The sequence below is a fragment of the Notamacropus eugenii genome, chromosome 3 (assembly GCF_028372415.1).
Source record: "Notamacropus eugenii isolate mMacEug1 chromosome 3, mMacEug1.pri_v2, whole genome shotgun sequence".
NCBI classification, from domain to species: domain Eukaryota; kingdom Metazoa; phylum Chordata; class Mammalia; order Diprotodontia; family Macropodidae; genus Notamacropus; species Notamacropus eugenii.
This window is the reverse complement of record NC_092874.1, coordinates 346662195-346678799: the sequence shown is the minus strand read 5'-3', so window position 1 is coordinate 346678799 and position 16605 is coordinate 346662195. Positions and strand designations below refer to the sequence as shown.

The window sequence follows — 16605 nt, the reverse complement described above, 5'->3', positions numbered from 1 at the left end:
CATTCTAGGCGTTTCTGCCACTATCTTGTAGAATTTACCCTGGGGATTCCCCTCACTTCCAGAAGTCAAATGTTGCAGATGTCTGAGAAGACCCTAGTCCATGGTAATAGCCCTTCCCTCACCATGGCCCTTACTATGCAACCCATCACTGATCTATATTCCCCCCGGTTACCTTTTGTTCCCCATTTCTAGAAATTCTCCTCCATGTTCTCCTACTCCAACAGATGCCAGTTGCCCCCAGGAATTCTAACTCCTCCCCCCTCCCAAAGTAAGACGAACAACTTTTCAAACATCAAATTCCCTTAGGCCACACCCAGTGTAAGATTCCTATCTCCCTTCACAGACCATGTCTCTTCACTCATAGGATTAGTGGAACCTGTCCCACCAACAAAATAATACCTCCCTCCTTTCCCCTTTTCAGTCTTTACCCTCCTTGTCACCCAGTCCCCTTTCTCTTCTCTTTCTGAGACTACAGGGGTCACCTTCCTCGATACTAGTCTTTGATTTAACACTGGCACATCACACACTGCTCTCTATCCCTCTGCTCAATGTAGTACCACAAAAAAACATTGTTTTGCTGTAGGCAGTGTCAGCAGGGTTCTGTCCATAATGTCCCTTGTCTGCTTCATTATTATTATCTCAATCAGATTTCTGCCTTCACTCTGTGTGTACATTTAGAAAGAAGTCTATTACTGGTCTCTCTACTGTCATCCTGTTGCTGTCTTTGGCTGCTGGATTTATTAATTCTTTCTGCATTTCTGTTTGAGATGTTCAAGCAGCAAATAATTTCTTCAGTTCAGTTTTTTCTTTTTAAAAATGTTTCAAATGCCCTCTTTATTATTGAACATCCATCTTTTTTCATGCATGGTTAACCTCAATTTTGCAGGATACCTTACCCTGGGCTTGCAGCCTGAGCTTCTTTGCTCTTTGCTATACTTTGTGTTACATCTACTGGTAGGTACAGAATAGTCTTGCATTGTTCACATGTCCTTTGCTTTGTATTTGAATGGCCTACTCCCGATTGCTTGCAGGCCTTGTTTCTGAATTGAATTGTTAACTTTAACCATTATGTGTCTTGTAGTTGGCAGCTTTGGTTTTTTTTTTTCTGGAGGCTATCTATAAATTCTTTCCATAGATATTTCATTTTCTGTGTTCAGAAGTCCTAGACAACTCTTTTCTCTTTCCTTCATATCAGGAATAAGTTTTGTTCTGATGTGTTTTTCTAGGAGACCTATGCTTCTTAGGTTGTTCTTTACATATACTATCTTCAAGATCAATATGTTTCGCTTGCATAGTGAGCATATTTCCTTTTAATGTTACTGTTTTTTGCTTCTCCAAGAGTGTCTTTCAGTCTGCGGATTTGCTTTCCCAATCTATTATATTCTCTTTTGTTATTTTACTTTTGTTATTTGCCATTGAAGATTTCAGTTTTTCTACTCTACCCATTGTTCTTCCTGTGTAGGCCATTAATTCTGTTCTCATAATTCTCATTACCCTTTTGAATCACTTGAGAAGATCATGTTGTAGTTCTTTGTGTCTCATATTTCTTTTGTAATTTAATTTTATTTTGTTTTCGGTGTTCTACAATCACTTCCATATAACTTAGATTTTTTCCCCTCCCCTGAGACAGATTCTACACATACGTTCCTATTGAATACATTTTACCTTAGTCATGTTTTATAGAAGAATTAAACTGAATGGGAGAAATCATAAAACAAACCAAAACATAATACAAAAGAAAATGATCTGCTTCATTTGTGACCGAATTCCATAGTTCTTTCTCTGAATGTGGAAGGTATTTTGCTTTAAGAGACCATTGGGAAATTTTTAAGTTCTTGCATTGCAGTGAAGTACTAAGCTTACCAGAAAAATTCCTTGCACACTATGGTTGTTGCTGTGTACAAAGTTCTCCTGGTTCTGCTCCTTTCACTCAGCATCAGATCATATAAGTCCTTCCAGGCCTCTCTGAAGTCTTCCTGTTCATCATTTCTTATAGCACAATAGTATTCCATTACATTCATATACCATAATTTATTCAGCTATTCCCCAATTGATGGGTATCCCCTTGATTTCCAGTTTTTGTCCACCACAAAGAGAGCTGCTATAAATATTTTTGTAAATGTGGGACACTTTCCCATTTTTATGATCTCTTGGGGATGCGGTACGAGAAGTGGTATTGCTGGATCAAAGGGTATGCACATTTTTGTAGCCCTTTGGGCATAGTTCCAAATTGCTCTCCAGAGTGGTTGGATCAGTTCACATCTCCACCAACAATGAATTAGGGTTCTACCTTTCCCACATCTTCTCCAACATTTATCATCATGCTGTCCTGTCATGTTTGCCAATCTCATAGATGTGACGTGGTACCTCAGAGTTGTTTTGATTTGCATCTCTTTAATCAATAGTGATGTAGAGCATTTTTTCATATGACTACTATAGATATCTTTAATTTCTTCCTCTGAAAACTGCCTGTTCATGTCCTTTGACCACTTATCAATTGGGGAATGTGTGTCTCATATTTCATTAGGGTCCTCTCCTTTGTTTATTCAAAGATGTCTGAACTAATTTACTGGATCTGGAGGATATATTTCCTTATGTTGTCACTGCTTTTCCTGCTGATTTATCTTCAGCGTTTTTGAGTTTTCTTCTTCTGAGTCTTTGGTAATTTCATTCATTTTTCCCCTCTTTATTTCCTCCATTTTCCCCCTCTTTATTTCCTCCTATCAGTCACTTGTGATCCCCTCCCCTCTGATTGTGATTTTCTTGGGAGATGGATTTCAGAGTATCTCAGCCTCTCCCCATGCTGGTTAATGCACATAGTTCAAGTGACTTTTGAGTGGTCAAAAGCGGCTTCCTAGTGAATCCTTTTTCAGGCTTAGTTGAGTTCTACTCACTGCTCCCCCTCCTCCCACCACATGCACTGTGTCCTTTCCCTCTCTTCTTCGGTTCTTTGACCTGAGTGGGCGATTTCAGAGCTTTACAGTGCTCTTGTTCCCACCCACCTCACTACCCCTCATCACTGGCTCTTTTAGTATTACATTGTGGATTTGACTCTGACTTTGCTGGTGCTTTAGGGTTGTCTTCCCTGGCCTGGCAGTTTAGAATTGTGAGAAACTCAGTTGTGAGGATCACAGGACTTCCCAGGCAGGGTTAGGAAGTTAGCCCAGAATGAGCTGCCCACTTCTTCCTTGGTAGTGTGCCCTTAGGAAGCTCCACATGATATGCCTGCTTCCCTGGTATCATGCCCTTAAGATCCACATAAGATTCTCCTTAGCATGTCTATGGGGATCGCTGGATTTCCCAGGCCAAGTCAGGGAGTTAGCCCGGGATGAGCTGCCATTGCCCACTGCTTCCCTGGTAGCATGCCTTTAAAAAGATCCATGTGATATGCCCCTTAGCACAGCAAATCCCTTCTCACTGAAAGAACTCAGGAACAGAGAGGGCAGAGGAAGGCATTTATTATGCTTCTCCTGAGAAAGCAGGTGTGGTGCTCGCTAGAAACACCCATACCAATTTTGAGGTTCGTGGTAGTGGGACCCCGAAATACTGATGCACCAGGTCCTGCTTGAATGAATTGGACACAAACCTTCTTAAAGCCAAAGAAAAACAAAGTTTACTAAAGATACGTCATATTGAATTGACTCTTAAGGAGTCTAAGCATTTGTAATGCTTTTTACAAGTGGGCAAGATACCATCACAGCTAGACAGAGTTTGAGCTGGATTGAATCTGAGCGCCTTCATGGAGGCGAGATGGAACTTAAATACAGAAAAGACTGAGGGAGGAATCCAGGTGTTGTCGACAAGTAGACTGGGATGTAATCAGTGGTGGGAGACAGCTGAGGGTGATTGGGGATATCAGACAATGCAGGGCTTGGGTAGGAAGCTAGTGGGGCAATCAAGAGGTAACAGACAATGGAGAGCCAGACAAGGTTAAGGGTACCTGATTTGAGTATGAAAGGCCAGGTTAAGTGAGAAGATTCAGGGGGAGTTCAAGGAGGTTCTGAGAGACTGTACCCCATACCAATACAGAGGCGAATGAGGTTACACAGTTCTGTCCCACCTGTTAGAGTTAGGGTTAGTCTAATTTCTCAGATTCCTTTCCCTCCATTCCCTCTGTATATAGATTATGGAGGCGTGGTCATGTGGGTACTTGTGATGGGAGTATGACTCCTCAGGGTTGACACGGTTTTTCCAGTTTAACCTTTCTAGTCCCCCAAGCCAACGATGGTCAGTGTCTTAGTAAAATAAAATAAGCAAACTTCCCCACAACTCTTATGTCTTAGTACCTTTTGTGGAAGCAAAACAAGATACCCTAATATCTCTTCTTACAGAACCCTACAGCACTAATGTCGCGATGGTGTGGCTTATTGTTCCTGAGCATTTATGGTCTCCTGGTGCTACTGCAGCTTCATGGCTGGTAGCATGAGATTTGGAGAAGGAGCAATGGGGAAGCTCAGGGTTGAATGTTCATAGCTTTTAGGCTTTTCTTTTAAACCTTTGGATTCTGAGTGCCCTAGACCATGGAAACAGATTGGGGTTTGCTTTGTCTTTGTCCTGATTTCTGTTTTTGAAAGGTTGAAGAGTTGGTGAGAGTGGGATGAAATGGCTATGCCAGTCTTGTTGCTCTTGTGACCTGGAAGTGAAGCAGTTTCCTTTTTTTACTTCCATTGTATTCCAGTTGTTACCTCAGCCCAGTCTTCATCTTTTGTTCTAAGGCTAGGACAAATGAATGAATATTTTTAGAATTAACTAAAGCTCTTTACTCTAAACGTAATTGGGACATTTAGTCTGCTAAAAGAGAAGACAAATGTAGAAATTACAGCATTGGCACAGATAATTAGAAATATATTAGTTCTTATACCAACTTTTTCTTTTACTTGGGGTGCATATTGAAACAATAACATTTCTGTGTAGTATAGTCAAAGAAGTATTTCAGTTGCCCTCAGAAGCTTTCTGGTCTTTAGCAAGTAAATCTCTTTAAGCCTAAACTTTTTTTAAAATTGTTAATCTGTAAAACCAAGATAATACTTAGTGCCATAGTGTTAAAGGAAGGAGGGATCTTAGAGGCCACAGAGTCTAACCTCCTATTCTTAAAAATGAGGAAATTAAGCCCGATTTAAACGATTTGCCCTAGGTTACAAAGATAAATGACAGCAGCAACCAGGTTTAGAATTATTAGAGCTGGTTCAAGTGTGAACGAATTCACTTAGACATTCTCTGTAGCCATTGGGAGCTTTATTGATGCAAAAGACTGAGATTTAGCAAGGAGCTAAAACAAAGACACTGATATAGGAGAAGAGCCAGACTTATACAGACAGAAAGCTAGACAGCCTGTAGGATGATGATGTAACTTTTAGGGTTTCTAATAGGGGTTGGAGATCTAGGGACAGGATAAGTACAGACAGAATGGGGAAGGTGGTTGCTTGCAAGGTAAGGAAACATTGTTATGACCCAGGATGAGGAAGATGAATGATAGGATAGGGAACACCAGATAAGGGGGACAAAAGCAATTCTTTTGGTGCAAGTTACATGGTATTTCAAAATAAAGGGGAAAGGGCATTAGGGTACCCTCAAGTTACAGGATGGGCTATATGGAATGAGCCGCAAACCCCCTCAGATTGCCTGGGAAAGTGATTCTTACTGACCCTTAGGGCACTTTGTGTCCACATGAGTAGGGATTTGAACCCAGGTATGAAGGGATTTGGGTAGTTCAATGGATAGACCTCTGTGTCTAGAGTCAGGAAGATATGAGTTGAAATTCAGTCTTAGATACCTAATAGTTGTGTGACCCTGAGAAGCCATTTAAACCTCTGTCTGCCTCAGTTTTTATCAACTGTAAATAGTAACTCTCTGCTAGGAGTATAATGAGGATCCAGTGAGATAATATAGTAAGCTTGTTTCCTTCCTTCCACCCAATCCTCAGACTCTCCAGTCTTTTGATTCCTTCCACGACACCACACTTCCTCCCCTACTTTGCAGGGTGGTTGTGAGAGTCAGTAAGAGAATTGATATAAAAATCCTTTGGAACTATACTCTACATACTTAAGTTATGATTATTATGTTTCTTTACCTGTGAAAAATGAGAGCATAATGTCAAACTTCTCTTACTCTAATGGGAATATTGAGTTTCTAACTTCTTGGAATACTGATGCTGTGGAAATAGACACTCTTCCTATGCTTATTTAAAGATTTTATTTTGTATTCAATAGTTATTGATCATGATATCATAGATTTAGTGTTGGAAGGAATTTAAGAAATCATTGAACTCAGTCCTCTCAGTTTACAGATAAGAAAACTAAGACCTCGCAGATTAAGACACTCACAGTCAGAATCAGTACTGTTGAGACTCAGACACGCACAGGTGTCAGGATGCCAGAGCCAGTGTACTTGTTTGGAATTTTTTTGAACACTAAAGCAGGGGTGACTAATGCTGTTTCATGTTCAGTAAACATCATTTATTGATGTATTTGCATAAATTCACTTATGTTGTAAGGAAATTTTAAAATGTTTTTCTTTTCAAGTTAGTGTAATTTTATCCAAAAGGTTGATGAGACCTATATAAAGAAAATATAGGATGGATCAGTCTTATCCTTTTTATTCATTTTTACTTCCATTTTATTTTATTATTTCCAATTCGATTTTTCTCTTAGAATTTGCATCTTATAATCATATCTTTTAACAATCTGCATAATTTTTATATGGTACTAGGTATTCCTATCCATTCTTTGGAAGTGCTGCTCCTATCATGACCAATCCACCTGTAGAAGTTCGGAAAAATATGGAGGTTTTTCTTCCCCAGTCTTACTGTGCATTTGATTTTGCTACTTTGCCTCATCAGCTCCAGGATACCTTCTTGAGGTATTGTCTATATATGTGATTAAGGAATGAGGTTTCATAAATGTGTTGTATATGAAAAATTACTAATTTGCATTCATATATAAAGGAAATCCCATAGGAAAGAACCAAAAGCATTTTGAATATTTTATTTTTTAGAATGATGGGATTTTCTTTTAAAAAATCTCTAACAGTTGTGCTTCTAGTATTCTATTTAAGGATAAAGATGTTTTTAACTTTTAATATTTCATTTGCCCTGATTTTTATTGATGAATTAGCAGAAATAGAAGATTTACCTGAGGAAGAACTATTGAAAAGTACTGTTGCTGACTCCTAACAGTATATGTGTAGAGTTGAAAAGCTGAACAAAGATGAATTCCTGGCTCTGTCACTGATGAAGTGCGTGTATGTCCTTGGCATCTTATCCAGATTGTTTATATCCCAAGTTTTTTATCTGGAATATTGAGGAGATGCCTCATGTCTAGATAACAGAAAAGTTGAAATTACCTAGGGGTAGCATTCTCTGCTCAAAACTCCATTCAAATTTACACATTTTGAAAAGAAAAATGGGAAAAATTAAAAATTTGAACCTTTAACCAGGAATTAGAAAAACAAATTGCAAATAATTTTTTCTTTGAGGTATATAGATCCAGTTATTAATAATTATTCATATTTGCTACATGTGCTTTTTATTCAAAATGATTAGGAAGACATTGCAAGGTTATCTCAAAATAAACCAAGGAAATGCAACTCATTTAATTCAGTGAAGTTAAATCTCTATCTTATGTGATTTCAACTATGTTCTTGTAAAAGCATTTTCTCTTTCTCTGTAGATTACCACTGCTTGTTGAACTGTGGCATAAGGACAAAATGGCCAAAGACTTACTTCTAGGAATTGCAAGAATTCAGCTTTCAAGTGTTTTGTCTTTAGAAAAAACTCGATTTTTAGGTGCTCACGGTGAGCAGTGTTGGCGACAAACTTACAGTGAAAAGGTTCCTGTTACAGCAGCACAAGGGTAATATCTTTATCATTTCTATTTTAATGTAACCTTCCAATGTCTATGTTCATCCTGGCTATGCAAAGTAAAAATATTACTAGTATAGTGTATAGTAATCTCTCATACTGTTTTTTTATACATTTTCCTCCTACTTATCTCTTGTTTGGGGATTAAAATTCTGTGATAAACTTAAAGTTAGAATAATAGATTTAGAGCTAGAAAGGATGGGACTAGTTTTTTTTTTGTTTTTAATGGTTTATCTCTTTTCTGACTTATAAATGAAATATATATTTGTGTTTGATGGAAGTTTTTTATTTGTAACTTTTCATTTTTTTAGTTATGTGCTTAATTCTTCAATCTATTATTTCTCTCTTTTTTTGATGAAAGTGTTTAGAGAGAGAAATATTCCTCTTAAGACTGTTTTGTCTCATGCAATGGATAGTGCTAGACTTGAAATCAGGAAGAACTGAGTTGAATTCAAATTCTACCTCAGATGCTTACAAGCTGTGAGACATTGAGCAAAAGAGGTTACTCTTTCTGCCATAGTTTTCTCATCTGTAAAGTGGAACCAGTAGCATCTACCTTCTAGGGTTGTTGTGAAGATGAAATGAGATATTGTTTATAAAGTACTTTGTGAATCTTAAAACCATATATGAATGCCAGCTGTTGTCTCATTTTTATTAATGGAATTATCTAATGTTTCTATAATTTGTTCTTTGATCCACCCTTTCTTTAACATTATTTCATCTCTATTCATATTTTATCCCTTTTGTCCAGTGCTCTTTATTAAGATTTTTATTGCACGTATGATCCAGGATGATTTTTTAAATATTTCTACTTTTCTGTATTTCTGTATTGTCTTTTTGCCCTTTCACATGATAGATTCGTGTAAAGGTGGTTCATACAGCTGAGAAATATGCATATTATTTTTTTATTCCCATTCATTAATTGCCACAGGTTCAGCATCTTAAATTTTTATAAAGTTCTGTTCAGACCATTTTGTCATTTATATTGTTAGATTTTTCTGGGTCTGAAAAAGGCTTGTTGAGGTCCCCAACTATTAAGGTTGTATTACCATTTCAGTTACTATAATTCAGTGAGTTTTTTCTTAATCAAGTAGTTATTACTGACTTCTTTTGGTATTACTACTGACTTCTACTGACCAGTAGAATTAGAATCTACTTTAGGAAGGATATTTGCAAACATGAACAACTGGCTGGAGACATTTCATGCTTGATTAGGGATTTATCATGCAAAGAAGTGATGTATAAACATAATGAAGTTCCTAAAATAATTAATAAGAAAAATTATAGTTTGAATAAATTTAACATTTATTATGGCATTTACTATGTATAGAACACTGTATCAGGTATTATGAAAAGATATGTTTTTTTTTTTCCCCAAACAGTAAGCATTTATTAAGCACTTGTGTGCCAGGCAGAATGCTGTGAGTGCCTTTGTTACATATTTTAGGCTTTTTATTGTTAACACCAAACAACGTCAGCTGTGACTTCAATGGTCTTACTGATTACAGGCATAGGCTTGCACTTCTGGTTTTTCACTCAGTTGTCCTAATTTTTCATTTACCATTGCCTAGTGTACAAGTATTACCATACAATATTACTCTGTTGGTCTGCCTCTCCTTTACTTTTCATAGCTAACCAGTTACCAAATCTTGACAGTTCTGTTGTGGAAGCATTTGTTGGGCTACCATCCCAGTGCAGGCCTTCATTCCCACCCACTTATATTTGGAGGCACGTACCTCCAAATAGATCTTCCAGCTTCCAGTGTGTCCTTTATGTCACTCCCAGAATCAATATAGTTTAGATAAGATTTTGTCTCCATTCTCCTGAAGTTTACAATCTAGATAGAATTCTAATACATTCTACCTCCAGGGTTGGTTGACCCAGTTTTAGGACTTTATATTTATCTGTATCAAATTTTATTAGATTTGACCTATTAGATTGACCTATATTTGAAATCTTTTTGGATACTGATGGTTATCCCTCATGTTAAATAACTTTCCTACTATGTCTTGTCAGCAGATTTGATAAACTTGCCATCTTTTTGCAAAGTCATTTGTAGAAATAATAAACAGACTAGGGTCATTCAGAGATTCCTCTAGAATACTCCTTTGGAGATTTTCATTCATGTTGATTTTATTTTGGACCAGAGCTATAATTTGATTTATAGGGGAAACTCCTAGTGCAGAAAAAAATTAGAACCTTGCCTAGGACACTGAAAGATTCATTGATTTGCCCATTATCACAGAGAGGCAGGACTTAAAGTCATCTACTATGTGAAACTGTCTTTCTTCAAGTTGATAGAGGAACTGGACTTGTGATTTCACTGGTATAGAGACCTCCCAGATGAGGAGAGCCCCTCCCCCAATGTAGATTAGCTCCATCTCTTTAGTTTATAGTCTTAAATTAGAATAGTAGTGCCAAACTACTGCACACTACAGCAGAGAAACAGATCCTTGCAGGAGGCATATTAACTCAGAAAATCACAAAATAATGCTGTCAGTGTTGTGTCGTATTTTTGTTTATTTTGTTAAACATTTCCTAGTTACATTTCAATCTGGTTTTTATTGCACTGGGGAACTTGGGCCTCAGTCACCTCTGTCCTAGAGCACTGAGAGACTGTGACTTGCCCAATGACCACACTGCCCAGATGTGTTATTGGTGGATCTTCTTGATTGTTAGGGCAGTCCTCTATCCAGTGTCACACTGCTTTTCATCTCCAAGCTGATATGGGCAGATTAATGATTGTTCCACAATTCTGAACCTATTAAGGCCATATCTTTCCATCTTGGTCTTTGGATGGGGAGATTTAGAATCACAGTTGTAAGTGACTCAAATGGAAAGATAGATGATGGGGATAAGTAAGACAAAGTGTATTAGCAGGGGACATAGAAACCAGAAAAGAAGGAAGGTGATCTTCTATCAAGGGCAGGTTGAAGAAAATGGACCACTCAGATCTTACCCTGGTATACCCAGAGTATTAAAGGAACCAGAGTGCTGCCTTAGGGAGAAGATAAAATAATAAATAAAACTCAATTTTCACCTTCCCAGAGTTTAGTCTAGTTAGAATTTCAGAACCTCTAATTTATTGGGTACGTCCTCTGTGGAAAGTTGTAGACAGGAATTACACAGATTAAGAAGGCATGGAAGATTTGTGACCTTCACTGATAGGAAATACGCACATTGACAAGATAGCAGATTCATCGAAATAAGTAATTGATAATGGCTCAATTTTTACTTTTTATCTATTAATCTCAGTATTATATTGTCTTATTTATTATTGATTATGGCAGCAGTAATAAGAAATTATACCTCATGGACTCATAGGGTTTTTCAAAGATCAATAATTTATAAAAACTTGAGAATCTGGGTAAAGTTGGCCTAATTATCCCTTCACTTCTTCTGTGTTTCCTTTTTTTTTCTGTAACTTCCTGGAATCCCTTAAACAGAAGCAGCTCAAAATCAGCAGTTGTAGAGATTGCCAGATGGTGCTAGGTAACATTTGTTGTATAGGAGTTGGATAAATTGTTCATGGAACTTCCATCTGGGAAATCTATAACAGGAGTACCAGGGAATGTCCATATTTTATTGACTTGTCCTGGAGTCCAAAATGTCCCGAAATCTGTCATTTAGGGAAACTGAAATAGAAGTGGAAAGGCTGAGGCAAGGGTAGAAAGCCAAGAGACTAAAGTGGAATGGAAATCACTGAGCCCACTAAAAGGCTACCCTAATTTCAGCAGCAGTGGTATTAGGGTAATGGCATATGGGCTCTTTGTTTTCCATCAAACCTCTGCTTTCAAATAATATTTCAAACGAAAAGCAAAATTATGTTAGGATTTTTATATTACAAATTGTAAGACTTTTTTAAAATTTTAATTTATAGGACAAATAACAGGATAGCAGATCTTTCTTATACATTGACTCTAGAAGACCATGGACTTGTGAAAATACGTGAAATACTGATATCTGAATCAGCCCAGGTACATATTACATACATGTATAGATATCTATATACATGAATATATGCATGTGTGAAAAGATATATACATATATATTTTTTATATATATATATATATGTATATATATATATATATATATATATATATATATATAATATTTTTAGTTATATACCGGTTTTTGCTTTTAAATATTTCTGATGTCTGATTCCTGATTTTAACCTTTTTGGTTAAAATATTTTCTCCATGTTCCTGCCTAGGGTTTGGCTGCAATTCAGAAAAATCCGCTTCCTCCTCAAGCACTTTGTGTTACCGAAACACAGGCAGAGCCCCGAGAAACTCTAGAATACAAAGCAGCTCTGGAGTTGGAAATGTGGAAAGAAATGCAAGAAGACCTTTTTGAAAATCAGGTTATTTATTTGTTTAAAACCTTTCTTACTTTCCTATGTTTTAATGATATCCTTTTGAATAGCACTTTTATACTTGGACTTTGTGAGGCACTTTCAAATCCAGTCTCATTTCCTTGTTCACAATAGCTCTGGTTGGAGGGAGCATAGAGATGCTATCCACATCTGATTGGTAAGAGAAACTCAGAAAGAGTAAATGAATTAGAAATTTATCTCCTGATCATTAGTTCATGTTCCTTTCACTAACTACATGATAGTACCGTGAAAAAGAAAATCAAGCTGTTGCTCTATTTATGATTAGGTAAGCTGTTTATGTGGCTGACTATAATCCAGTATATTGATAACTATATAGTACTACTTGTCTTCCTATAGATTTTAATTGACTTGAAAAACTGAGCCATAGTGACTGATAGAAAATTCTTAGCAATACATAGATTTTTTTGGTTGTTTTTGTTGCCAGGCCCTGTGATTTCACTGGTGCAGGGAGCTCCCAGTGAGAGAGCTCCCCTACACTAATTCTGTATCTTTAGTGTCAGAGAGTTGCTTAGGACATTGAGATCTTAAGTGACTTATTTGCCTGGGATCAAATTTGTACAAAGAAACATTTAGTGTGTATTAAATATACAGGAATTGGACCTGACCATTGTATCACCAAGGCAATATTCACAGCATTGGTGGTGACTATGAATAAGCCGGTGTAGTTCTGAATCGCAAAATAGAAAGACTCTCCATATAGAAGGCAGAAGAAAAACGTTTACTCACACACCGGAGAGCCAAATCTGTCATAATAACCAAGAAGTCAATACACATCAGCCCTTCAGGAGACAGTGCCATTCCCAAGCTTTTTCCCACCTGCTGGGGCCTTCTTACAAACAAACCAACACAAGCCTAACTGTTGGCTTGCCTGTGCTCTGTGTCCTCTCTGCCCTCTGGTCTAACTGCTCTCACCAGCTTCCTCCCAGTTCTGCTCCACCCTTCCTATTCTACCCATTCAGCAAAATCCTCCCACCACCTGTGACTTAGTCTTCCCTGTGATTTAAGCAGGTCATATTCCATCACTCACTACAGAGTTACCTATAGAGAGAATCAGCAAGTAAGGGAATGCACCATGGATTTGGAGCTGGAGTGAAACTCAGAGGTCATCTAGTCTAACCTCCTCATTTTTCAGATGAGGCAGCTGAGGTCCAGAGATGTTTTGACTTGCCTGGGGCCACACAGATTGTAAGTGGCATGTCCAGAATTGGAACCCAGGTTGTCTGACTCCATATCTAGCACTTCCCCCTCTACCAGAAACTTATTTTTGATACTCTCAATAGCTTTTTTCGTTTGGTGGCAATCTCCCCATTCCTTTACCCATCCAGCCCATTTCCATTTCTGCTTTTGATATCTCATTCTTACTGAGGTGAAAATGACTGCTGTTTCACTAGTGGTTTAATGGATTGCCCTTCCTATAGGTATTTTTATTTTCATAGATAGTAGAGCTTTGGAGCCTCCACCCGTATGCATCCCCAAAATCTAAGCCACAAATTTTGTTCATATGTAAGACAGGTTGATCATGCCAGTAATTAATAATTCACATTTATGTTAATAACATTAAGCCTTCATTAGCTATATGACACACAATGCTTTCTCCAGAACAGTTCAGTGATATAAGCAGTGCTAGTGTTTTAGACCAGAATTTAGGCTAGGTATGTGGTTTAGATTTCAGCCTGAAATGGAAGCCATATGTATAGATTATCTTAACTATTAGCTGAAGGAAGTGAACTTAGCCATAGGATGGAAAGAAATTCAGCAAGAATTTAGTGTGCGGTTTTTTGCCTTTTCATTTACCATTATGGTATTAAAGGAAGGAAAACGCCTAACTCTTTATGCCTTGGTTCTTGTATTTAGATCCCAGAAAGCTACATCAGTAGATCAAGCCTACTTTTCTGGGCCAATTAAATTAAACAGTTTTAATACATTTGGAGGAAAAGCTAGCCTAGATTGCTTGAGTTAAGACCTTAGGAAAAGTTAGCCCAATCTACATGGCAAGAGACTCTTGTAAAAATTGTTCTAGCACAGAAAGTATTATATAATATGGGAGTACATAACCTTGTCCTTTTTATTTTTTATTGGAATGGCCTTGTGATTTCTTTAGTGGGACTCCTAATCAGGAACCTCCTTCACTGATAGAGATCCGTGTAGCTGTTCTGTGACTTAGAGTCTTAGAAAATTTTCTGAGACTCCAAAGGTGAAGTGATTTATGCAGGATCACGTGGCTAATGTTTGGCTAAGAAAGTATAGGAATCGCGGTCATCTGTTCTTCCTTGTTTACAGATGGAAGAAACTGAGGTACTGAAAGGTTAATTGACTTGCCTGTGGCCTTACAGCTAATAATTGTCACAGCTAAGATTCCAACCTTTGTCTCCCAACTTAGCATCATCAGACATTTTGAACTGGAAATGACCCCAGAGATCATTTAGTCCAACCTCCTCATTTTATAGACGACGAAACTGTGCCATGGGAAGGGGAAGTGACTTGCATAGCTAGTATTGTGTCCCAACATTCTTCTTAAGTGCCATAAAAGGAAACAGAAAGTGGAAAACAAGGTTCCTTGTGGACTACTTTTATTTAAAGTGTATATTAGATTGTTCGCTGTTGATTCCTATTATAATTTCAGATATATTTTCAGATAAAAAATTTTGACCTTCACAGTCCTACTAAAATTTAAAAAGGCAGGCCTTCCCTTCAAATTAAGGTGCAGTCTATATTCATTGCATTCTGTCTCCTCTCACTGAGAACACTTGGCCAGATAGAACATCAAGCAATATGATTGTGCACAATTAAAAAAAAATTTATATACAACACTTGCTCACAACAATGCTGGGTGGTAGGTAGGTATTATAAATATTCCCATCTATATTTTGCGCAGGAAGAAAAAGTGACTTTCCAAGGTAGCACACGTAAAGGGTCAGAGCTTGGTTTCACTCTCTGGTTCCTTCCAATTCCAGGTCCAGAAGTCTTTCTACCAAGGCACTGGAGTATGGTAGAGAGAGGATTGAGTCTGGAAATTGGTGAAAAGATTTGGGTTCAAGTTCAGCTGCTGTTACTTATGAGTTCTCTGATCACGTCCAAGTTATTTAATTTCTCCAAGTAGTTGTCCACAGGGTTGTTCTGAAGTTTGAAAGAAAGCAATGTTGGTAAAGCATTTTTTAAATCTTAAGATGCTAATGGGCTGCCAGCGACAAAAAAACCAACGGTCAAACTGACTCACTGATAACAACATCATCTAGAAGTGTAACCAACGTAAATTAATGGCCATAACAAGGGGCCCAAAAGAGTCATCTGACTTACTTGCAAAATGGAGAAAGATGGCTACCAAATGCAGTACGAGTTAGAAAATAAATTTGTTTATAAAATCTGAAGACATTAGAACCAGGAAAACATTGTTCACAGTAACAGCAATGTTGTATGATAATTAGCTGTGCATTTACTTGGCTATTCTCAGCAATTCTGTTCTCAATTATTCTAAGGCAGTTCTGAAGGACTCAAGCTGGAAGGTACTGTCCACTTCCAGAGAAAGACCTGATGGAGTCTGAATCCTTGGTGGTTGTTTTTTTGGGGGGGAGGTCTGTGTTTTCTTTTACAACATGATTAATGTGGAAATATGTTTTGCATGATGGCATACATAAAACCTACATCAAATTGCTTGTCTTAATGGGTGAGGGGAGAGGTTATACAAGAGGAATGGAAAGAAGTTGGAATTCAAAATTTTTAAAAAAAGATTGTTGAACATTTTTTACATGTAATTGGAAAAAAAATGAAATATTTAAAATAAAAAAATTTTTAAAAGGATGCTCGTTGAGAAGGGTTAGCTCATAGAACAAAGACAAGCAGTGTAAAGAAAGCAGTTTATAGAAAATGTGGCAACATATTCAGCTAGGCAGGGGCCTCCCAGAGGCATCCAGGATTTTGAAAATAAAAGGAGGGCTACAAACGGGGAAATGGAAAAGATCTGCAAAAGCCATTTTAACAAATTGCTATCTCCATCAAAGATTATGAAACTTAGAATCTGACATCACAGTCTTTGTGGTGCCATTACAAGAGGTAGAAATGGAGCTAAAGTGAATGAAGATGGGGAAAGAAGCTATAAATATGTCACATAGATTGCCAGTTATTGATTGAGTAACAATCAGTTTGTTGGTCAGTGACCTTCCCTGTACCCCAATATTGAGAGGTCTGAGATTTTTTCTACACCTTTAGTATCTTCCTCTACAGATATCTTTTATTTCAGCCCTTTAGTGAACTCACAATTGAGTTACTTCTATCTATAGATGAATACACTCATTGTAAGTTCATTCATTTGGAGAAATTAAGTAACTTTGCTATGATCAGAAAAATCATAGGG

General features: G+C 37.4%; 1 protein-coding gene across 9 annotated transcripts in view; it reads left to right on the top strand.

Annotated features, from left to right (window-relative positions):
- CEP120 (centrosomal protein 120) overlaps positions 1-16605 on the top strand; it is a 104741-nt gene that overhangs the window by 49660 nt on the left and 38476 nt on the right. For all 9 annotated transcript variants that reach the window (XM_072597175.1, XM_072597173.1, XM_072597174.1 and 6 more), the window contains 4 exons: positions 6709-6858; positions 7668-7850; positions 11739-11835; positions 12072-12221. In XM_072597175.1, coding sequence (XP_072453276.1) covers positions 6709-6858; positions 7668-7850; positions 11739-11835; positions 12072-12221 — 580 coding nt within the window. The remainder of the gene's footprint in view (positions 1-6708; positions 6859-7667; positions 7851-11738; positions 11836-12071; positions 12222-16605) is intronic.